Raw genomic sequence first — 24851 nt, 5'->3', positions numbered from 1 at the left:
GTGTATGAGAGGCTACGTAACCTCCATGGCCACTGTGTTGTCCGTTAGACTGTTCAGTGCTGGCTTGTCTTGTTCATGATTCTCCCTGAGGGCAAAAATGGAAACTGTTAGCACAGACAGGCTAGCATAAACCTGTTACTTCAGTTGTCTTAAAATTAAGCACAACAGGCCTGCTTTAAGGCCAAACAATATCTTTACTCATGTTTCTACAAACTAGAAAAGCAACAGATAAAATCTAAATGTGCCACATTTCTAAATAAAAGCCCAGAAGTAAGTGTTTTATAGCGATTAGACACGTTATTCTTGAGTAAGATGTAGGTGAAAGGTGCCGCAAAAGACATTTTCAGGTTGGATCTATAAGGTAAACATTGACAGGGAAGTAATGTCCTGAGCTCAGTCAACATCTCAGTACGCATCCAATCTATGTTTTTTTATCTTAACTACGCACATCCATAAATTTTGTGACAACATCTTGCACAGCTGCTCTCACATTGGTTTTGGACAGATTTTCATCAGACACATGAAAAGATGGCACAGGTGGCAAACCTTTTAGCAAGCAGTCCTATGCTTCATATACAAAAGTAAAGTCTCTTCTTTTTTGGTCTAACATGTCATCCCTGGAATATATCTCAAGGAGACAAACCGTTTGTCACAGAGCAGAATGACTAGACAATGTGGAAGCTGGACAGCTAAACTACAAACTGAGCTCACAAGAACATGTAAACTTTGAGAGGTGCCAACTCTGCTGGTAACTCAGTAGGTTCATAACATACACATTCAAGAGTGTTCCATGTTGGACATGGCTGCTTTGAGTAAAAGGTAATAAATTAAAAGGAGTAATGTTGACGTTTTCCTGTGTGCTATTCAGCTAGGTACGGCCTTCTGTTTGGAAAATCACTTCACCCCTCGAGTGTTTTCAGTTTTCCTTACCTGGGCACTATGTCCAGCGGCGAGGCCGAGGCTGTAGTGACCTTGGGTTTCTGACAGTTGGCGGCTGCTGCGTGGGCGAGCTTTAAGGCGGATGTAGACATGGTGGTGCTCAGTGTCCGGGGTGTGGGGATGCGCTTGGTGGCGGGAACACTCAGCCGTAGGTTGTTGTTATTTCCCAGCAGGACCTGAGTGGTGGTGTTAGTGGTAGTTGTGTTGGCAGGGTGAGTGGTGCCATTGTTGTTACTGGTAGCAGACGTGGAGCTGGTGGTACAGGGGTGGAGCGAAGCAGGTGTCGTTGTAGCAGTGGGAGGAGCCGGGGTGGCAGGGGACGGGGACGCTGTGCTCGAGAGGTGCAAGCCCTTGTAGACACCTGAAGTGGGTGGAGTGGGATGGGGGTGGTGTTGGAATAAACAGGATTTGGAGAAGAAGTTTTAATTATCACCTGATTTTTTTTTTTTTTTAAACCTGCTCCTGTTCTGAATTTGAAGCACTGAATTTGCACAGCAATTTGAAGTTGAGTACACAAAGTTTCAAAGCAGCTTTTTCCCTCCCTTCAAAGTGTGAATCATAATCCTTAAAAAATGAGGTACTGTAGATAGGCTTTGAAACCTGTGTGCACAACTTAACAGAAACTTTAATTTAAAAACTTTGACAAGGAAAAGTTTTTAATCTTCTGCATGGCAGAAGAAAATGTACAAGCAGGAGGTTTTTTTTCCCTTTTCACCAAATCAGTATTCAAAGAAAAAGTCACTGATTATCAGACTTCAGGTTGCAGGAGTTTGATCTGTGAAGGACACCTTGGTGCCCCGCTTCCATCTCCAGATTAATGAAAATCTAAATTCCCTTTTGTCACTTTTCTTGGTTATCTAGCAAACACTCCTCCGTGAAGCGGCATCAGTCGTTGGGGTGCTGCTGGTGCAGGTTTTGTTGAACTTTCATGGTGCTGCCATCTGCTCTTTTGTGTTGATGAGTATTGAGGGCGTTAGTACTATGATTACTTTTGTCCCTTTGTTTGCTTTGTCTTGACTTCACTGTCACTGTACTTTAACAATTTGGTAAAGTGGACTTTTCATTTTAATAGTGCTGTTGTAAAATAAATGAAAAAAATTAATCAATTTGGTTTTAATTTCAACATATAACTAGAATTAGAATAGATAAGTAAACAATTTTGGGATCATCAATACCAATATACCTTTGTTAAATTCGACAATAGTGATTACAACATGAGCCTTCAAAGCTAAGAGGCTATTGGGCAACCCAGTGGTTGTGTGGGAAGCCGTTATACCTGAGGGGGAGAGGACGCCATTGACTCCTGGTCCTAGCTCCTCCTTGGTTTTCAGAGCCAGCAGTTGGTCGGCGGTCACGAGGGCCGAGGCGGCAAACTGAGCACTGGTCTGGTCCAATGTATTTGCCAGGGTCTGCTAGGAGACCAAGAGTAACAAGTTTACATGATTTGAAGATTACGGGGGCTCAATCAAAAAGTATATATTATATAAATATATAAATTCAGATCACTGTCTGCTGCTGTGCAGTTGATCTGCACGCTGACCTGTGTGCTGTTGGCAGTGGTGGCGCTGTTGGCTTGCTGTTGCTGGACTTGCTCCAGCTGCTGTTTGTGCATCAGGGACAGCTGCTCCTGATGCTGCTGGTACTGTTCAACTGTGAAAGCTGAGAGAAACAAAAACAGTGTTACAAATTGCCAATCATAAAACAGACAGATCTTTTGACACAAAGAATATTTGAGCCAAGTGGTGGCAGGTTGGCATTAAACCTTAAACCCAGGTCAAGATACCCACCACATGATGCATACGGAGCCTTTCAGATACACTGTCCATGACACATTGTGCCTAATGTATAGCTACCAACTTTCTATCTTCTTGGGAAAATAGAAAGTTGGTCAAATATTTGTTTTCAACTGCTTTTGGATGAATAAAAACCATATTTGGGAAAGAAAAGTAAGCTGCTGCAACAGTCTGAATCAAACAGCAACACACAGACAACAACTCTGTCAACTCACACCCACTCAATATGCCTCGTTTGATAAGTCAGCAGGGAAGCAAACAACAGTGAGTACAACAAAGGCCAAAGACTTCAGTCACGAAGGAGCATCTTCAGTCTTGGATTTTACTGTTCTGCTGCAGACCTTACTGCAAACTGTGCTCATGAATAAATGAATGACCGAACCAGAAACCAATTCACTATGAACAAAGCAAAACCACTACATCGTTTCCTGAATTATTTTTAACACTTTTTGGGCACCAGTGAGTTTTTAGTGATGCAATGCATTCTAATGAAAAGTCAGACCAATGTTTGGTAATGAGTACATCCATTTACTCTCCAGGTGGCTTTTGTACTACAATAAAACATTCCAGCTTTGATTCTTTCAGTTTTGAGTATATGTGGTAGGAAAATAAATCGTTTTGGCCATATTCAGGTAAACCCAGGGTACTCCAGAAAATATATTCTCAGATTTCCTGTCTGACAACTGAGGTTTACTACAAAGCAAGATTATACAGTTGACAAGTTTAAAGACGGAGTTTTTAATGTCACAGGTGGCTCTCTCAACCAGGCTAAATCCCTACAGAAACAAAAGTATCAGTTGAGCCATATGTCATGAACGCCAGCAAATAAAGCCCTGCCAGGCACAACAGCATAAAATGTGCACCCAATAAATGCATGAATACGTTTTCATACTTGGTCCTAATTAGCTGCCAAGCCCATTTGCATTGGATCAAATTAGTCTATTTATAGGACGTTATTAGTGGCAAAACTCAAGTCAGTATTTAATCTGAAGTGATATCCATATCTACGGCTACAGGACAGCTGATTAATAGATTTAAACTGTTAGATAAGTTAGATATTAATGGCATCAATAGGATTGGCATTGCAAATTAAATACACCAGGGGGAAATCGTTCCGTTTTAAGGTGAAGAGTAAAATATGCCTCTAAGCAAATGTCCAGTTTCTGAAATAGAAAGCCTGAGTCAATGTCAAACTCCTTCATGAAACCAGTCATATCTGACATTTTAGGTGTTGTAGAGCCAAAGAAAACCTGAACATGTTTTTGTGGATATTTCATCCACCCTAGTATTTGAATCAAAGTTTTTTAGCTGTAGATAACATGGCCATAAGTTCTTCTTCATTAGTGTTTGAACTGAAAAGTCCTCATCTCATGTTTTAAAGGCATTATGTGCATCAGTGCATTATTGATGTATCCATTCCCTGTGTGCTTTTCACTTTTCAGTTTCATAAGATCCACAATCTGCGTACATCTCCAAGTCACAGCTTGTCCTGTGGCATTACCTCCATCTGGAGCACGTGTCATTTTTATTTCTTGAAATCTAACACAGTGTAATTTAATCAAAAATCAACTACTTAAACAACAAGTGCAGCTGTCACATTTGCTCATACACAATACATATTAGTAGAGTTTCTTGAAAGATCCATGTTAATTATATCAGTCTTTCAGGTTCTCACTGAACCTTTTCTGGAAAAATCAATAAGCAGCTTGTTTTTTTTCATGCACATCAAAACAAGTTGCAGCAATATTAAGACACCCGCCGCCTGACTGCCCTCACAGTAAAACCACCGGGGACCTGTGGCATTTCGTCTCTTCGTCAAATTCATGCATGTCATGAATTCATTTATGAAATCCTGCTTTAACTGACACCTTAAGGAATGAAAGGTAGATACAGTGTTACCCCCAAAGCAACAGCTGTTCTAAATAAACAAAAAAATAAAATAAAATATATAGAAATACTTGCTATTGAAGCACAGCCACAAAACAAGGAATTCTGATGAAAATCTAGGAAATTAAAAGCTGCAAACATTCGATTAAAAATCAACCACACTTGGACATGTGTCCTGAACAAGCCAGCTGGTGACTCACTTTGTCACCGTTACTTTTTCAAACTCTCCAAGCGAACGGCATCCATGACTGTCATACCACTGAAAGTGCTCTTACTTTAAATGTTTAGTCATTAGTAACGAGAACCTTCCTGCTGGCCTACTCCCAACTCCATTGCTTTGGATTGCAAATTGGAAGACAGTCTTTGTTCTGCTCTCAACTTGAGGACCATGCTATCCTGAAAATGCAATAGGATGAGAGCTAGTTCAAGCACTGACATGCCAAAACTACTGAGGACTACCATTTAGTTTGTGCAGACCTTATTAAGTCTGGCTTTGCTTCCTTTTCGCCCTGACATATACCTAGCCCAGCCCTGACTGCAAAACCCGCCACAATAAATAAAAATATGGGAGAAAAATTGCATCCTGAGCTCGAGCAGCTGAGTTTTATACAAGTGGAATTCTTGAAACCACAGAGGGATTAAAAGGACATTTCACCTTTGCTTTACTTTCCAGATCGAGAGCCATCTTTATACTGCCTGATGAAAAACTGCCAATTACAAACAAACCACTATATAGCTAACAATATCTAACACTAAGTAGCTGGTATCTTACCGTCTCCATGGGTATAAAGTTATGAAACCAACACAGCCCAAAGAGAACACAACAGTGTCTGTCTACAGTCAGATAAGCCACTTACCAGCAACGGGTGTGGGTGCAGGGACAACCCTCCCTGGACGTTGGGAGCCAAAGGGTTGCCCTCCGGTGGTGGAGGCCGAGAGTGGGCGCTTCAGGCTTCGGCTCAGCCTCCTGAATAGAGGGTGGGCATTGTCCAGCTCATGTAGTGGTAGTGTCCGTGGTCTAAAGTGCCTCCATCGGCACGACTTTATATTCAACAGTATCTGACTGAGGTCCGTGGAAGTGGGGGAGGATGGGGAAAGAGAGGAACTGAAGGAGGAACTTCTTTCCGAGGTATTTGTTTCTGAGGTACTGGCAAACTTGTCGGTGGCCGGTGCGCGTGAAGTAGTTGCAGGAGTAGGAGAAGGAGGAGGAGGAGATTGAGGAACAGGCAGGTCAAGCATGTCTGGATCCAGTCCATGGAAAATGTTGTCAAAGTCTGTGTATGTTCTGTCCAGCAACACCCTGAGAGAAAAAGAGGGAGAAAAGGGTTTAACAACTAAAAGTGATAAGTTTAGCTGATTTTGCTTTGTAGATATCTACACAGATGAGACAGACGAGCACAGAATGTAAAGCTGGATTCAAATGCCAGCACTTTGCAGTAAGTGAACTCACCTGCCGCCTCGTCCCACGCGCCGTCGAGCCATGCCCAGGCATCGTCGTGGCATGGTGACTGTGGTGAGACTGTAGCGAAAGCGAGCTTCTGCCAAACCACCCTCCCATTGTCCACACCACGGCCAGCTACCCACCCGATCTTGACGAGCCTACGAAGACAGACAGGACACTTAAGTTCACCTTTTCCACTCGTTCTTGCAGGTCTCTGGGTTCAATATATCTGACCTCTGCAGTTTAGAATCAATCTGCAATCTCATCAGTGAACTACATGCCCCAATATATTGACTTCAGTACTGGATAGCATTGTTCAAGTTATGTTTACAACATAGTAAGGGTTTCCTTAAACATGTAATACTAATTTTCATTATTCCTTACAGAAAACTAAGGTATTCTAAGGAACAAAAGGTAATGTTCCTTACAGCATAGTACTGGCAGCCTGCCTTCCTGCGAAAGGCATAGGCACCATCTGGGTCATTCTCCTCCTCTGCTTCTGATGAGCCTGAGTGCAGCTGTGGATGAGAGACGTCAGAGGTCAGCGTAAGGTCAGCTGAAGAGCAGAAGTTATAGTACTGAAGCCAGAAGCCTTTGTTAATTTTTTTTATTTTATTTTAAAAAATAAAACATGGTTTGGCAATTTTGAGAAGATTGTTGAAGAAAAAGGGCAGAGTTTAGCAGCGGTAGTGGAGACAAGAAGAGGCCGTAGTGCACAGCCAAGTGGCTGCAGAGACAAGAGGGAACAGTTTCCAGTATGTGTTGTACTTCATATTTAAGCAACAGAAGACAGATGATGTCTTTTTACACTATTCAAAAAAAAACAAACCCCAAAACAAAAGTTTTTTTTAAACAGTGAATAAATCAATTTTCTGAGAGTGGAGGATTATTTCTGTAGTCTCATTTTGCCCCAAACTCAATAGATTGGGGCAAAATGTAACATCTTTTCACCGAGTACTTCCTCAAACTTTAAAATGAAAAACAAATGGAAAAAATAAAGGCGGAGGAGAACGAGGTCATCTAGTACAAAGCAAGGACCCGACTTGGAGTTTGACTTTCTCTGTCACAGCATGTCTGCGAGTGCAGACGTGTATGATGAAGGCCCAGGCGGCAGCACACCTCCACTCCCTCAGGAGGCCTACACGGTAGCCAAAGGGCAAGCAGAAAGACAAAACTGGCTGCAAACTGTCACACACTACCCAAAATGGACCAGGTGAGAGACACTGATCTGGAAACAGAGGGAACTGCAGGCAGCCAATGAGAATCCTTTCGAGTTTTATTCCCTAAGGACTTCTGTTTTTTAAATTAAAGCCCAGATTCACTCAAGCTGAACTGAGTACTGAAACAGCTTTTATGCAGGTTTACCCTGATATTTTTTCCTCCCCTTTCAATGATTATAAAATGAGTCTGGCTGTGCCTATGACAGCAGCAATAGGCTCCAGCCCCCGGTGACCCTGCAGGTTCTACAGTGAAGCAATTGCCTGGCAGTGATTCAAATCTTTCAGTTTGAGTTTAGATCCTAAAAATAATTTTCAAGTATATAAATCTTTGATTTAAATCATAGCCCTCTTTAGCATCCTTTGGGTTCTGTACCTACACAACTCCCTATCTATGTTTTCTATTAAGCACCAAACAATATGCAGCCAGAAAAACATATTTTCTGGTATCTGATCAGTTTTCAGGTAGAGGAAGAAAAAGAAAAAAAGAAAAGAAAAGCTTAATACAGACAGGTGCCCCCCCCCAATTCTTCCTGCTGTGTAAAAACCTTACCTGTTCTTTTGGCTTTGTAGCTAATGAACCTTATCGCAGCATAACAGCTGCTGCCACTTTGTAAAAAAAAAATTAAAATAATAATACTATTTCAAAACCATGCAAACTGGAAATAACCCAGTGGCACCATGCAAAAAGTCAAACTACAGGGAAAAAAAATGTTGTGCAAAGAATTTCTCTGAGGAAAAAGTCCCAAGCTTGATCTGCGTAACATGCTTGGCTTTACATGAATGAGCGCATTTGCTTAAGCGTGCAGGTACCTGGGAAAAGGGCTCATCATCCGAGCTGGGGAAGTCGTACTGGTTTAGGTCCTTGGCGTTGAAGACAACCGGACCTGTATGGTGGGGTGTGCCTGATGATGGTGGCAGCACCTTCGGCTTCTTCTCATACTTCCTTTTCTGCCGGGGAACTTCTGTCTTCTCAGGCTACAAGAGGGAGAGCGGCCAAACTTAATGACACTGCAGAGGCACTTTAAAGTACACCTTTAGAGACCGCAGCCCAAGGGCAGCCTTTTATCTTGTGCAGTGTTCCTCTTAAAAGATTCATTATATTAACTTTTCATACCACCATTTCCACTTTTCCTTCTTGGTTGCATTTTAAGCAGGTCAGTGGTTTAAAAACACGACCTGCAACAATGCCACTGACCCTTCAATTCTGGATATAAGCAACTTTAACTAATTCATCAGATGTTTTTTTTCCCCCTTTGTCTTTTTTGTAAGACAATTTTTTTCCTACGGGCTCACCTTGGACTTGTAGTCCTTGAGGTCCATATGGTCCTGGTGTCGGTACTGGTTGGTGAGTGGGACCAGGGGGATGATTTGTGGCCTCACCAGTGCCCTTTCAGCCAGAACTTCTGCCATAACCTCACCACCAAAGTCTGACATGACATTTCTGGATGAAAAGGAGAGGATAACTTCATAAATCTAAAGGTGAGGCATTTCAAAGTCGTTTAATTTGGAACAAGTCCACAAAAAAAAAAAAAAAAAAGTAGTAACAAGTGAATAAGAATCTGCTATCAAGGTGCTTTAACTTATGTAGCAACGTCCTGTGGGTGCAACTTCGAGACTGGCTTACCTCTTCTCAAAAATCTCCAGTGTGAGGTGCAGCAGCTCTCGCTTGCTCTTCTCCCTCCTCTTGATCATTTCCAGGATTGTGACGGCTCGGCTGAGATCTCTGCGAAGCTTCAGCATCTTCTCGTACGAGGCCTCGTCGTTTTTACGGTTCTAAGATGTGAAGCGAAATTTACAATAAACAGGGATAAGAAATAAAAACAATCCCCAAAAGCAACACTGATTGTATAGGACTGCAGAAATGCAGAACTAAAAATTAGCAACAGTAATTGAGAGCACCGACCTTCCTAGTTTGCATCTTCTCAGTGCGTCGTCGGAAGGCCACGTAAGGGTCACTGGTGCTTGAGCCGTCCCGTTTCTCCTGCTTGACGGTGGGGATGAGGGAGTTGGCTTTGCTGTTTTTCCTCTTGCGGCTCCAGTAGTCAAAGACCTCTTTAATGAGCTCATCATCCTCTTTCAGCAGCAGTTTGGCCTCAGGAAGACTCACAGCCTGCGAGGGCAACAAAGAGATAAATACAATCACGTTAGAGAGCAGTGAGGGTGACAAATCTGACACTGCCTGCCATCAGTGGCTTCAAGTCAGTGTTAGTAACTAATGCAGTCTTAAAAAGTTTTTTACACTTCTAACCTGCTGTCCACTGCCTTTCTCCAGCCGGTCAATCATTTCCTCAAACTGCAGGTAGCTGATCTCCATCTTCTTTTTCAGCTTGTTGACAAAGGCCTCATCATCTGAGTCCAGGTCGTAATCCGGCTGCTCTGTGTCCAAGCTGAAAGCTGCATGAGGGAGGCAACAAATAAATAAATACGTTTATTTTTATTTAACTACAAGGAACGATACAAAGCATTTAGATTGTTTCTGGACAAGTTCACACAAGCTTGCTTTGGTCTCACTAAAACATACAGACAAGATGCAGGTAACATGGACTCATTCCACTCATTTGGTTCAGCATCTGTTTGGATTCCAAACAATTCTTACTGTTTATTCTAACGCTGAAAAAAAAAAGAAAGAAAGAAAAAAAAAAAAGAGTTTTGTACAGGGGAATATAACCAATTATTATTATGGCCCAAGCAGCAACAAAACACCTGCTGCATAAAATATAATCCAAAATTAAAGCGTTAACTAGAATAAATGAGTGTTCAGCAGCTGTTGGACATGAAGGCTGGGGATGCACTGGATGATTATCAGGCTTAATTACACCAGATTTGCCATTTCAGACAACTGGAAGGAAGGGCTGTCTGGAGACCGAGTGGAACCAGTGAACAGTAAAGATTATCTGGGTGTTTGTTGTAGAGTGTTGACACAGTGCGTTACGCCTACTGCTCCCTTTTCCCACCTCAAATTTTTAGGCCAATCTGTTATATGCCATTTAAACATCAGTATCACCGAAGCAGTTTCCATTCAGAAAGCACTACGAGGATGCAACCCTAAAGCCATGTGGCATCTGAACCGCCCTGATGTACAGGAGGCAGGCATCAACCAATGACCTTAAGTAACCATACACATTGCTTTTGTCCAAAATGTGCGTTTATGACAGTAAACCATTTTTAATCCGAGGCGGCCATAAAACTGCTTCGAAAACCTGCATCAAAGCAAGGCCCTGACCAATTGAGAGCCAAAGCAGAAAGATGCCCGTGTACCACTTAAAGTGGACATGAAACACTGCATGTATAAAGTCTAAGTTACACCATGGATCCCTGCTCCTAAAAACAGACACTGATTTAACATTGTCTGTAAAGCTTTTAAGAAATGCTTAAAGGTTTTTAAACATGTTAAGCACAAGCTTGTGCCATTACAGAACAGCAGTAAGTGGTTCTTCCTTGTTTGGCTAGCTGCATTGAAACATGGAAGTCTGTTTATTGTTAGCCTGTTTGAGTCACCAGGCAGACACACACACACGAAAAGTAACTTCCCAGGTAAGTATGTAGCAATTCAAACATCATCTTACCAGGGATGTTACTGGAAAAACGATTATTGATGTTACTGGTAAGCCTTGAAGTGGTCTGGACTGAATCCTTTAGCAGGCTAAGCCACATGGTTGACACCCTAGCTTGATCTTACTGATCTAATTCTGGGCTCTCAGGAGGGCCACAAATGCACCACAGCTTCACAAAGAAAATGAATACAAAAAAAGTCATTTTGAGTTCATTAACAACAGAATCTGAAGCGAATTTGCATTCTTGTAGTTTGTTTAAAGCCAAGGAGTCTCATCTCAGACGTTCAAATAACCACATTTATTTTTCCTGAGACCTCACAGCCAGCAGCATTTATGCAGGCGCATCTGCCAAAATCAAATTAAAACATCTATGCTAACTGAACTTATACCTGCAGAACAAAATGTGTAGATCAAAGTATTTGCAGTTTCAGCTTTAAAATGAAACCCTCACTTCAGATTTAATTACACCAATTCACTTTCATCTTGAGATGCCAATTAAGCACAATAGATGGGCTAGATGGTTATTGAAGAGTAAAAAGGCAAATTCACTTTCACCAGCCAGGGCCATTAATTTGAACATTTTTAGCATTCAGCATCTTTTCACACCACTGACTTAAATATATAAAAGGTTTTTATATGCATGGAAAATGGCAGGCCTGCTTTTGTAGAATTTTAGATACTTTTGTATAAACACTAAACTTTCAAGACTGATGCAAACTGGGTTTTCTACTTGTTTCAACCCATCCAAGCCTCAGACTAATTTCAAGGTTTTCTCTAACTAGACAAAACATGTCATTTGATAACATTGTATGTTTCAGGTACAGCAAATTGCTTTTCTTTTGAGAAACAATCACAGCAAACCACTTGTGACGCAGCCATGGTTACTAAACGAAGCCATGTAGCAACATAATTTCCTCCAATTTCACTACTGGAACAGGCAATCTTGAGTTATATAGAAAAACATGACAACTTCAAGCTAACAAAGCTTAATGCCAATAAAAGTGATAAAAGATCTCAATCACCTAAACTGGCTGGGATTTTACACTCTAAGTAGCAGCCAACTTTCTACTTTATTAAGTGGCTTGCTTTCAATACAGGATATATTTAAATGTCAGTTCAGGTCACCTTTTCCCCCCTTGCTTCTTGGAAAAACTCTAGGGCTACAGAGCTGAGGGGAAAGTAAATCTAATAACATGAGTGACAATTTTCAAATTAGAAAAGCAAGTAACACTGATGTGAAGTGTTCAACTCATTGCAGCGTATAATCTTTGCTCAGCAAGCCCCCACGTGTCATTTAACACATTTGAAATAAATGAAGGGAACGCCATTATAGGCTAATGAAAACAACTGGGGCCCCTAATCTGCTACATCACACTCATTTTCTCTGCATCACAAACTTTCCATTAGAGAAGCCCACTTACGCTGTATGTGAATTAGCTGCTTTGGCATCTTGAAGTCTCCAGGGTAGAGGGAGTCGTAATAGGTGATGTTGCTCTCCGCCTCCGGTACTGGGATGACCATGTTGTCCCGCTTCTCGCCATAGACCTGCTGTGCCGAGATGGCCCGCTGGAGATGGTGTTCCTAAAAGAAACACGGAGACGAGGTGAGGATGATGTCCTCTTCAAAACAAAACTTAGCAAAGTACTTTTCTTGAAATCAGCAGGCTGATATGAAGGCAAGAGACAGAATATCAATGCTGATGCTTTGTAAACATTGTCAAAAACAACTATCAACCGATATGATCTCCGAGCTGAAGGACAGACATGTCGAGTTAGGTTTAAGGCCATTTTAAAGGTTTGTTTTTGTTTTAACTGTAAAATTTCATTCTTAGAATGCTTTGACGATGATAAAATAAAATATTAGGTTAATTTAAAAAAAAAAAAAACTCATGACGTCAGCAGAAAGAATGCTTTGTGCCAGATTTGGCAACGAGTTAATTTGCTTGTACCTTGCTAGGCAAACACACAGTATTAAATTAACTATAGAATAGAAATCCATACCCAGTGGATTGCGTCTAATCAGACTTCAGCTTCTGTGATACTTAACCTAACTTTAAAACTTCTGATATAGCCAGCAGATATTCAGGCAAGAATTTCTGCTTCTGTTTGCAAACTCCTAATGTGATGGCCAGTACCAGACTCAAATGGAAAGAACTAAACATCTCATCTAATGCCTACAGAATTTAGATGCAGAAGTTGTTCATAGAAATTAGACTATTTACATTTTAGAAATATCAACATTGGTATGGGTCAAGCGATAGTATGGTCACGTAATACTCTCATATGCATAATTATAACCTGACCTTGCTTGTCCAGGGATTGTCAAATACAAGGGAAACCGCTTCAGTCGATCATCTCATTCAAGCATATTTTAACCAACAGATCCCTCCATAAATACTTATTTGTATACCTCATTCAAAGCTAAGCACGAAAAATATTGAACAACAAACTTGCGACCAGTGCGTGTATTACTTAAAATAAAATGTGATATCCTTTACACACAGAGCTGTGCAATCAAATTTTAATTGAAATTACATTTCGTCTTCAATAGCAAAAACAAGATAATCAAAACTATCACTGTGCCATAACACTTGCAATAATTGTCTTGTTTTCCCTTTAAACACGTCCTTTTACTTTTGCCTCAAGTCCAAAACAAACTTTCCAGACTTTGAGATTCTGTTAATTTGAATTCACCCTTATGATTCAAATGGAGGGGAACGTAAAGCCAAGGAAATCTGCTTAAATAAAAGTATCCAGACCAAAATAATTGCAATTTTTTTCTGTAATTAAGACACCCCAAGACCACATTAAAAATACACATGAATTTGGACAACTGCAGTAATATTCTCTTGCATGCAGGCATTACTGGAAATTCTCAGTGTGGTATGGTTTGGGCTAGCAGGTTATGCACTAGAGTAAGCCAACCCCAGCTACTGGCACAGTCTTTGTACTTGGGAACTGACAGGTTAAAGTTCGACCAACATCCAAATGAACTGGTTTAATTCTAAAACGCACTTCTATCAGGCGATATCTAGAAAAGCTGAAAGCTGGGGTGACTGTAAAGAACTTGTAACCCTGCAAACTCAGTTCCAGGAGGAAACCAGACATGCACAAGCTCCAAAAATGACAAAACAAACACTTCTTGAACACAGCTAACTGTCAGTCTTGTACACAGCTCAGTATCAACATAACCATCAGTGCCTGCTCATGCTTACTTTGTTGGAAAAGTTGATCAAAGACTAAAGACATTTCCTGTTTATTTTTAGTTTGATGTCAGCTCCACTGAATGAGTACAGCTTATTCAGTGATGAATATGCTTTACATACATTCAAAATGCAAGCCAGTTTAAAAACATTGGCAACAGTTAGTAGTGAAGTGAAATGCATCAGGAAAAAACAGGTCACCAAATAAGTTTAAATGATTATTATTACCTGTGTGTCTTTAAATCACTAGCCAAACATTATGTGAAAAGAACTGAAGACAACTCCTCACAAAGGATTTGTTTTGGTGCTTTTGTTTTTTCAAACTTGACTGCTACTACAAGCCTTTATTGTAATATGGACTTAGAGAAATGCGCTCTGCACAAATTAAAATGAAAATAAACAATGAAACTCACACTGGAAACTAATTCAAACTAAATTTAACCAAAAACAAAAATTCAAACATATAAAACACATATGTAGTTTGGATCCTAATAAAAACAAGAAATAACAATTTGGCTCTAGAAGTACAAGTTTTAGCTAAACGATCCAATCATTATCTTGAGAGCAGAAATGGAGGCTAACAACATTTTTTGCCTCATGGCAGGTAAATAAGAGATGGAAGCCTACTGCTGCCAAGATTGCAAGCTTGCTGAGGGAATAAGGCGGAAAGCAGGAAGGCAGGCAGACAGGCTGCAGGACTGACTAACTGGTTTGTTGGCGGGCTGTTTGTCTGAAGAGTCGGAGCTGCAGAGCCTTTGGCCCAGAGCCGGGCACCAAGCCACTGGAAGGCATTTTGTCAACAAGGCAACGTGCTGCTGGCCTCGTACAACAGCTCTCCGGAGAGAGGGCGTGTTTATCGTTTTCCCCACGGCTGTCAGACATACAACAGTAGGTTTTTTTTTTTTTTTTTGGGGGGGGGGGGGGAGTATTAATGGCCAGAGAAGGTTGATAAAGTAAGTGAATGAGTCAGTAACTGGTCCGTTATTCAAAGCAGCTGAACTTTGTCTGTTGCCAAAAAAAATCCCTAATAAGTCCGTTACCGTTGTATAATCACATTTATCCTAGCTTAGATGGGCTTTGGGAAGGTGACCACAGTTTGTCAGGAATAAATGCACCAAATCTGTGATAACATGCTACCACGAGTGCATTTGTTTTTACGTGACTGCACAAAAAAAAAATGTTCATGAAGACAATGAAGGGCTGGGCTACTTTAAATGATGCTTTGGTATTTGTAATTCTGGTCATTTACATAATAGTTACATTTATTTGAGTAAATGAACTCTGCTTAAAAAGGTTTTTATTTTATCTGTTTTTCTGCATTTTAACACCTTGTTTTTGGTTCTGATCATTTGAGAAGAAAGATGCTCATGCTTGACTAACTCAAACTCCAATGCTGACAACTGTCCTTTAGCTCTGGTTCAAGCCTCTTGGGGGAAAAAGGCAAAACTTCCTCTCTGCAGGAAAAACCCAGATAATCCATAAACAAATTCTGAGGAGGAAGTACTGAACGGCTACATTCAGACTCAGCCAATTGGACACCTAGTGCCCCCCCTCAAAAAACATCAGCTGTGCAGATAACGGTGGAGCCACTGCTGCTTCTTTAGTCACCGGATGTGTTTGCATTTTACATGCTTCCATTTGCCCAACATGTACCAGGTCATATTAGTGCCTCACAACTTGTCTGATAGACTGAAGCAGATGAGAGTAGAAAATACTGCACATATGCTGAGTGCATTACTTGAAAGATTAGCTTAATATATTTAATAATATAATATAATATAATATATGAGCATCCACCATTCAAAAGCATAACAAATCCCATTTTTCCAGCTTAGCTGACATAACACATTTCCCAGTGTTAAAAAGGATCAGTGTGATGCACCATCAAGCTTGGCACACAGAAGTAGAGACCCTGCAACATGTGCAGTAGTTAAGTGATCGAAACATTAACATGAGAAATGTAACTTCTGAATTTGGTCTTCTGAAAGAGGCAAAACAAGCGAAAAAAGATCAATTTTCTCTTTACAACACCAAGCTGCCATTTCAACACACCAGAGATTTTACTGTTATTCACTCTTACAGAGACCTTGAAACATTGCTGCTCTACCACATTGAGGACAATGTATACACAATCTCATATGGTCTGCAGTCATTTATTATATATAACAAATGCAATCAGATGAGGATCATCTACGAGACAAAACTGCAAAATGTGGACTAACCATCATAACAAAACTAATTATTTTAGAGATGCTTTTCAGAACTATCCAGTCAGAAACTACCAGTGGAAATAAAAGGAAATAAACAGAGATTAAGGTGATTTTATTTCATGAAAAACATAATTTTGGTGAATTTTCAAGGGAGTATCCACAGTGGCTGCTTTTTCACAGGTTTTAATCAACATCTGTTTTTACCAATTAAACAAACAAATTTGTATTCCAAATAAATATAATTATAATGAATGATTACTCATACCTGTTACCTGTAAACAGCAAGTCACAAGAAAAACAATATAAAAACTGTTAGGAAAGCAAATTTGACAAAGTCTGACCTTCAATTTATACGTTTGTGCTGTCATCCGCAAAACTTTTGGTCTACAGTCCTAAATCTACTTTATGGTGTCCCAGAGCAGTGTTCATCACCACCATTTGCACTTTTTGGGCCTGACAATATCCTGCACAGTCTGTTTAGTACACCCGAGGCGAGCGGTTGTCTTTTACATTTATCGTTGCCATGTGGTGCTGCGATCTGTTCTGAGGATGCAGATTCAGCCAGGGACTCTTCCCCTCCCTTTCCTAATAGCCTCTCCATGGTGCCCTGCAAACATAACCCAACCTGACTGGAGTATACTTGAAAGACATTACTTATTTACTTGGTGCATTTCAATATTAAGTTTCATTCCATTTTAGTTTTTAAAAATGATCAAAACTGTAACATTTCTATTAAATAACCTCTAATGTACACTAACAGTGTGTAATATTGTCTGCTAGCAAGCTTTTCGTGGCTAATCTTGTTATGCATTTGACTGGAGAGCCACCACAAACCGTTTGCCTTATAAGTTATCTTTAATTTAAAGATCACAAAGAGCTCTTTCAAACTATATATGCCCAAATAACATTTTCATCATGTCTTTGTTACATCTTTCTACTTTATTTCCACCTTTTCGTTCTCACCTCAAGCCAAATCTCTTGAACTGGTTCTAATAAAAAAATAAAAAAGTCCACAACTTGATGTTTATTCCTCATATTGTTGCAAGATAGTTATAAGCTAACGTCACATCAGCTAGTATTAGCCTTGTGTATCCTAAAAACCACACTCTGAGAAACCGTTTAATTAACATTCTCAAATCATTTAAGAGTTAAGTGCTCCATGTCCAACAGTGTTAGAACCACTTCAAAAATGTCACTAACAGCAGCACTGGCAAGCAGAAAAGACCAGGATATCCTCATCTCACCCTAGTATTGTTGTTTATTGGCTCTTTAACTCATGACTTCTTTCACAAGGTTTTACAGCCTCCTCAAGAGTAAATAGATGTGGAAACAACGAATACTGATAGCTGAGGTAAACTCAGTGCAGATGAACAACAGCCAGAGTTTGTCCTAGAGCAGCTACTGTAGCTAAAACTGGGCAGGATAAGAAAATAGAATTTGGGGTACTGTAATCTACCAAAATCTAGTAGTCAGGTTTTACACACTGTACCTTTAGGTTTTTCAGTTTTATCATCTAGCACTGCATTATTCTAATTATACTGACCAATTAGAGCTCAACTGCTTGACTTATTCTATTTTGTGACATACCTTCCTTACTTTACTTTCCATGTTCTAATGGTTCTGGGTTTATTTTAATGTTTTCTTATTTCTCTGTTCCACCTTTTTAAATTTAGTTTAATCACTAATTAATTTGTGCATTTCCTTTGTATCAGTCTTACAGGCCAGTCATTCATCTGATCTGCACCAACCTGCATGAATGAAACCATACAAATACCTTTTAAACATGCAACATATGCCACCACGCACTTCTACACTTATATGTTCCCATCTTATTCCAAGTCTGCTTCCGGGTCCCTCTGCTATGAGGAAAAACTTTATCGACTAAACAGCCTTGAGCAAAAACACATCGCCTGCCAAACCTAATCAAGCAACGTGGTTGTTTACTTTCCTGGCTGTGGTCATTTGCCTGACAATAAATAAAGTCAGATTGAGATGAACAGTCAGAATACAGAGCATTGGCCGATGCCCTCGTACACACACACTTGCACTCGTTTCCTCAAATACACAGAGGAGTCCAGAAATAGCCCTCTAAAATGACCACATCGATCACTGTCAAGTCTGCTGAGCCAGCCGCGGCCTCCTCCACCTTCTCCAGTCTCGCCTCTGACAGCTACTGTCCCCGACACTGTAAATGCCACTTAACATGATGGACAGCCGCAAGGGACAGTCTAGTAAGAGGCTGTTGAGGGATGCTTAGCCACAGTACAAAAGCAGTTTTATGCAGCGTGTGTGGGAGAGAACGATATTCAACACCAAGAGTAAAAGAGGTGGGAAAGTAATGGCAGCTACGAGCATGGGTTTTTCTCCACAGTTGGTCAATTCAAACTCTGTGGGGCAGTTTGTAAAGTAACAAGCAATTAACTGAGCAACTTTCCATCCCGCTTCACACATTAAAAGAAATGGGGAGAGAATTTGCCTCGGTCCAGACCTTTGATTCACTCCAATTCAGCCTGTTTTATAAGACGATCCAAGTCTTTGCAACTTGAATGCAGCCTCATAAGTTAATAAGGCTGTGATAATTTACCAACCCCAGTCTAAAATGTGCATAGTCACCTTCCGGGGATTACCATTGACGTCATTAGCCATTCGCAGATCCAAATGCTCTACAATGAGTCCCCACCGAAAATAACAGAGATCATCCAAATTTTTTCTACTCAAATAAAATGATCAGTGTGGCTGTGCCCAGACGTTATTATGAAGTTTGTTTTTCAGGAAACTGTAAAGAGAGGTTACAAGGTTTAGTTAGAAGAGAATTAGCTAGTTAGTTTAAATCTAATGATGACAGACCATTTTCTAACTTAGTTAGACTTAGTAAACATATAGCTCTGCTTTGGAAGTACATTAATAAAGAAAAGTAGAGATGCGAGGAGGGTTTGTGAATGTGGGCTAGTTGATGTAAATGACTGGTACCTCCTGGCTCGTGTTACCCGAGGTACAGAGGTTGGGTTAGGTTGACAAACAGTGAAAAACAGGGAAGATACAGACTTAAGATGTTGACTGTCCCCAACGGACAAGGAAGCTTGTAGAAACTGACAAACAAGTTATGTGAAGTGTTAAAATAAAGCCGCTAGCTACTGTTAGCCATGCTCTGAAAATTGTCACACCAATGTTATGCACAGCACTACACATTTTAGCAGCATCTAAATCATGTTTTGGTTCATTCACAATGTGATTAGTGTTAAAATCCCTTAAATTCAGCTGAGGGGGAGGAAAACCAAACAGAAAAAGGCAGAACTAACAGGAAATTGCAAAGATTTCCATCAACCAGACTCATTGCCACTGTACATGGACTGATCACGCTTAGATCCCTTGAATGACAATTTTAAGCCAGGACTGTAAATGCACACAGCAACTGTACATACGCTGTTTGACTGTTTTCTTGAACCGAGCGGCCCTGGTTTGTATAGTTTACACACTCATTCTTTAATTAATGGGTCACAGAGTGAGCAATTCCACAGGAGTTGTAACCCATCTGGCAAACTTGCCAACTCACTGGCCTGAAAACCCTTCCTGGAACCTGGTGCACAAACACGTCCAGAACCAATCTGTCAACAGTCAAACGGAAAGTGAAACAGCTGACGCAGGAAGCTATCTAGTTGACATCGTGGAGCCAGCAGAGACTTTGGACAGGTGACATGCCCCACTTTCCCACCCAGCAAGGTCACAAGCAACAAAAAAGAAAAAAAAACCTGGTGTCCCGCCAGAGCATGTGGCTGTGTGTATGTACAAGAAGCGTGTCTGGAAAAGAGGCAAAAACAGATGCCTCTGGGTTCCCAGCAGGGCTGCAGACACTGACCTCACTTTCACCCAAACGTAAACACGAGACAAAGTGTCTGGCTCCAAAACAAACACGCTACATGTGCTGAGGGAATTTCAGCAGTGACAGCTCTTTGGTAGATCTACGCTACCAGAAATACACAAACACGCAGAGACCGGCCTGTTGGACAGAGATACGCCGGTTGAAAGCGTTGACTATTCGTGTGCCAAGCAGGGTTACAAGCGTTACGAGGTGTCCTGTTGCCCAAGCTGAGCAGAAAGATGGACATGGAAGCGCAAAGTTGTGAGTTCTCAATGCCATGAGTTCAGCTCTCTTAACTTTTGCTGAAGTTACGAGCTGGTGCAAAGTAAAGTTGACAATTCAGTTTAAAACCTTCCTGATGTGCCAGATTTCACTAAACGTATACCAATTCATTTTCAGTATACTCTTAGTGAGGTACAGTCTCTGCTCAGAATTGTATAAATTTAAACTGTTGAGCCATACATTGAACAGCATCACTGAAGGAAGCAGCACAGGAAAAATGTTTTTAATGCTTGATCCTATCTGCTACCTGGTATGTTTTCCTGCTGGAAATGCAGCTAATAAAAAAGATGAATGCTTCGTCTATTTCAAGGTCATTTATCACCACGAGTATTGAATCTGTGGAAACAATTTCACTGGCTACAACCTAGAGTGATTTCCACACCACTTCCACTGAGCTATGAGACCGAGTCAATCCCGATGCACTCATGTTTAAATGTACAAAGTCTCAACGCTCTAATGTACAAGAGAGGGGTGGAAGGTGCAATAAATGGGAAGCTGCAATAAATGGGAAGCTGTAGCTTGATAAATTTACAATATCAATCATTTTCTGCAACACTGCTTTAATGTCATTTTTCTTATAGACTGATCTTTATAACCTCCACAACCTGTTCACTTGACGGTGCCCGACTGTGCAGAAGCAGCAGCAAATGATGCATCAACCACTCGCTTTTATGAGTGTGTGCAAAGAGCCTGGAGCAGACAGCCTGGGTTAACAGAGAAAGTTGATATCAGCCCGTCACCTGCGACTGGGCTTTTAGGCTTTGTTGAGTCAGGATAATTAACAGAGTTGGGTTTTTTTCACCCTCACAGCAGAATAATTTTGGTGCTGTCCAGAAGAAAAATAACCAGGACTGAACTTTTAAACAACTTGTTTGTATTGAGCATTGAATTTACTCAAGCTTAAAATTAAGTTTTGTGCATCCAACGGTGATTTCGGGTAACAAATTGTCGCTACCCTCCAAGAGGCCCACGTGGAGGCAGAGACAATCTGGCTATGCTGAACATACTATGCAGCGTCTCCCTGCTCGTTTCAGAAATCTTTCTATTAGCAGAGTATCAGACTACCCAGCACTGCATAGTCTGGCTTCAATGGTCCTGAGTGAAACATGCAAAGCTGATGCTTTCTCTGAACACTTTCAGACTGCAGAAAATAAATGCAGTTTTTGCTTTCACTGGGTCAAGCACATCGCTAAGGGAGGAAAAAGGGACCAAGCATCCCTGTGCAAATTAATGAGCGTGGAGGTAAAACAAATAATATGTGCTCCTACAAAAGCTAAAAATACACTCCAGCAGCAGAAACTACAACAACAACAACTCAAAATACATTTCCATCTAAAGTCTGACGCAGAATTCATAACAGACAGCTCCCAACACAGAGCGGCTGGCACGCAGCAGGCCTTGGCCTACCTCTTATGATAATATGACTGTTACATAACCAAGCACTCCAGCTGAGCAGAGCACAGACTTTGAAGTGACAGCAACCCCCACCTCCTCTCTCCTCCTTCCTGCCACCCTGATCTCCTCTGGAGCGCCACGTGCGCTGGTCTGCCAGCCCGCTGTGCCATCTGACACACTGAACCCCTGACACCGAGCCTCCACAACACCGGCTGCAACACACTTTGCTTGAATAATTTAGGGAAAAAAGTATCCAACACAGATCCCTGTAGTGATATCCCCCTCGTGTACTCAACCTTATATTTAAACATCAGGCAAGACTGCTGGGTAAGCTGTGTAGCAGACTCCTCAGAGAAGCAGATATATTGTTTAATACTCCCGGGATGAGAGCACTGCTGTGTCAGACTACTGCATAGTAAATTACATAAAAAGCGAAGAACAGGAAAAAGAAATCCCACAGGGTGCATGTGCTTTACAACCCCCCCTATTTTTGAAATAATCACAACAGCCCTGTGGGATGCAACAGGAAGCAGAATTTGTTAAGTTACTTGCAGGGAGATCAAACTAGAAAGATCCTTTCTCTGACAATTATCTGCAAGCTTTCATGAGTTTTGAAATGTAACAATGTTCTTATATAGATAGTCAACTATCAATGCACATAACCATTTAGATGCTCATCCCACAGTGGCTTAACTGTGGAGTAACAGGAAACACAAAAAGTTGCACAACAAAGTCCCAATCTTATTTTGCAACATTTACTTACACGAAAATTATAACATATGAACCAAAGCACTTTTAGGTAATTTAAACGAGCTTTTCTGGTTTATTTTGATGTTTAAATATTCCTTCTATGCACAACAGAATATGACCACATTGCAATGAGAGATGCCGGTGACAGCACCGCTGGAAAATCGACATCATTAACATATTACAGAGAAGTATCTTCTTGGTTAGAGTGACAATAAGTTATTTACCCGTGTGACTGCTGTACATGCAATAACTTAATTGCAACAACATATAATAACAAACCCACAGCGTCCATACTAATAACGAGCCGGGCTTGCCGTACGGAGAAATCATCATAAAAATGTGGCACCGGCAGCTGCATTCATGACACACAAGGCTCTGTGCAGGAAAACAGCAAGCAAACATTTACATCAAGTCAATGCAAAACGAACACCGCTGTGTTTTCTCCAATGCATGGCCGCCTTGTTGACATTTCTGACTGCTGGTAGCAAAGATGCCACATAATCTGAAATCACTAGCTCCCCCTTGCCCTGGTCCGCTGCAATTACGCCAACACAAGGCCCCGTCCTGACAGACGAGACAAAATGTCGGAATCGCTCAGGTCACATGACTCCTTTGTACTCAGAAAATCACTTCACGCACAAATATGCCGGTCAAACCGGACAATTTTATCCAATAACGACACAAAGCATCCCCGCTTTGCCCAAAAATCCGTCCGAGCCCCGTATATGAGTCGTTTGCGGCACAAAACCGTCGTGTTTCTCCTGAGAAAATTGGCGGCCATTTTGTGAAAGCTTGCGCAGAAAAAAGAGGGACGCCTGTGATCACGTAAAAATGAAACAAAACGTATAAATTCATATTTTCAAACGGTTAAAGCATACCGATTCCTCTTCTTTCTCCATCCCCGTCGGCATCTGCGGCACTGCCCGGTTAATTGATGCATATTCGTGTAGGTCGGGTAAATCCTCACAACGGAAGACGGGTAGTGGCTTGGAAGCGTCCAGCGCCCGTGCCCGAAACGACAATTTACTCATTTTTCACAATTCGAGGTGCAATATAAATCTATCCGATCTCCTAATATTCACAACGGTACCGAGTGGAGCTTTCATGGATGTTTCTGTGCGGTTAGTCTCTATTCTAACGTTCGAATGGTTGTAGCTTGTATTTAGGGCGTCGCCAACGGAGCCGGGGGAAGGCCCGGATCTTGGTCGCTCTCTCTCGGACTGTTTTTTTCCGACGCTCCGCTCCCTACCGTTGGTTCAGTGCGCCATGGACAACATGGCGGACATTTAAAACTCGTTTGCTCTGTTTCGCTCGGAGCGGTCCAACCCCCAGTTCGTGGACCGACCATTCCCACACGGTCCCGAGCGCTTGCGCGTTGCGGGGGTAGGGGGAAGGGGGTATTTCTTGCAAACTAACTCCGTTTCCACACATACACATAAATTATTGAAATAAGCACCGGGAATGGCCGAAATGTATATCGTAAACTAAAACGAAATAAATTTTCAAATAAATAAATTAAATGACAAAAGTAAAGTTGTTCTATACCCCCTTTAAAAAATAGTAAATGAACGAAAATAAAAATGCGATTTTAAAAACATAAATAAAAAGTGGGACTACTGGAATAACAGGACTACGGTTAAAAAAAACAAAAAACAAAAAACAAAAAAACACTGCCAACTGTATTTAGCACAACAAATAAAAAAAGACACCCCTATTTAAAAATGCATTTAATATATAATGAATAATTTCTACTTTTGAAAAAGAAAAAACACTTAAAACTTTTTAAACAAATTGTAAACAAATAAAATGAATTTGAAAAAGGTATTTAATATTGCATGGTGTACATTTTCTCTATTGTGTAGTATTATTGTCATGGGTTACTTTATTGCTTCGTCTATATTTTTTTTCCTTTTAATTTTGCTGTTGTAATAAAGTGAATTTCCCAACTGTGGGACATACAAGCTATCTTACTGCAGTGTATTTTACGTTTTGGTTAACAAAATTAGAGACAGACTAGCTGCAGGCCAATGCAGCTAACAGATAACTGTTAACTGAGCTGAAACAACTACAGTGATTCATTACAGCTCATCAATCTGATCAACAGCCCTGCATTTATTGGCAAGGAATGACAAACAATGTCATTTAATTGTATTTTTTCCACCCAAACCTTTGTCATATATGAAAACGAATAAAAATACTACTAATTACTACTATACATTGGAAGTTTTCACTATAGTGTATTTTATGCTTTGATAAAACAATACAAGAGGCACAAAAATCTTAAAAATAACTACAGCCAACGCCTTTAACACCACAGGG

General features: G+C 40.8%; 1 protein-coding gene across 2 annotated transcripts in view; it reads right to left on the bottom strand.

The window, feature by feature from the left end:
* Positions 1-6: 6 nt before the first annotated feature.
* LOC102210753 (enhancer of polycomb homolog 1-like) overlaps positions 7-24851 on the bottom strand; it is a 33186-nt gene continuing 8341 nt past the window's right edge. The window contains exons 1-14 of one of the 2 annotated variants that reach the window (XM_005740753.1): positions 23411-23904; positions 12256-12415; positions 9529-9674; positions 9184-9390; positions 8905-9053; positions 8574-8721; positions 8091-8255; positions 6489-6578; positions 6070-6218; positions 5477-5919; positions 2480-2598; positions 2216-2351; positions 931-1300; positions 7-85 (exon numbers count right to left, since the gene is read on the bottom strand). In XM_005740753.1, coding sequence (XP_005740810.1) covers positions 13-85; positions 931-1300; positions 2216-2351; positions 2480-2598; positions 5477-5919; positions 6070-6218; positions 6489-6578; positions 8091-8255; positions 8574-8721; positions 8905-9053; positions 9184-9390; positions 9529-9674; positions 12256-12415; positions 23411-23563 — 2508 coding nt within the window. In that variant the 5' untranslated portion in view covers positions 23564-23904 and the 3' untranslated portion in view covers positions 7-12. Of the gene's footprint in view, positions 86-930; positions 1301-2215; positions 2352-2479; positions 2599-5476; positions 5920-6069; positions 6219-6488; positions 6579-8090; positions 8256-8573; positions 8722-8904; positions 9054-9183; positions 9391-9528; positions 9675-12255; positions 12416-23410; positions 23905-24851 lie in introns of those variants that run through there. The other variant, XM_005740754.1, reaches the window with a different exon arrangement.

Source organism: Pundamilia nyererei, unplaced genomic scaffold (assembly GCF_000239375.1).
Source record: "Pundamilia nyererei isolate P.nyererei 1_Seehausen unplaced genomic scaffold, PunNye1.0 scaffold00103, whole genome shotgun sequence".
NCBI lineage: Eukaryota > Metazoa > Chordata > Actinopteri > Cichliformes > Cichlidae > Pundamilia > Pundamilia nyererei.
The sequence above is the reverse complement of the archived record's forward strand: the minus strand, read 5'-3'. Positions and strand labels throughout refer to the sequence as shown.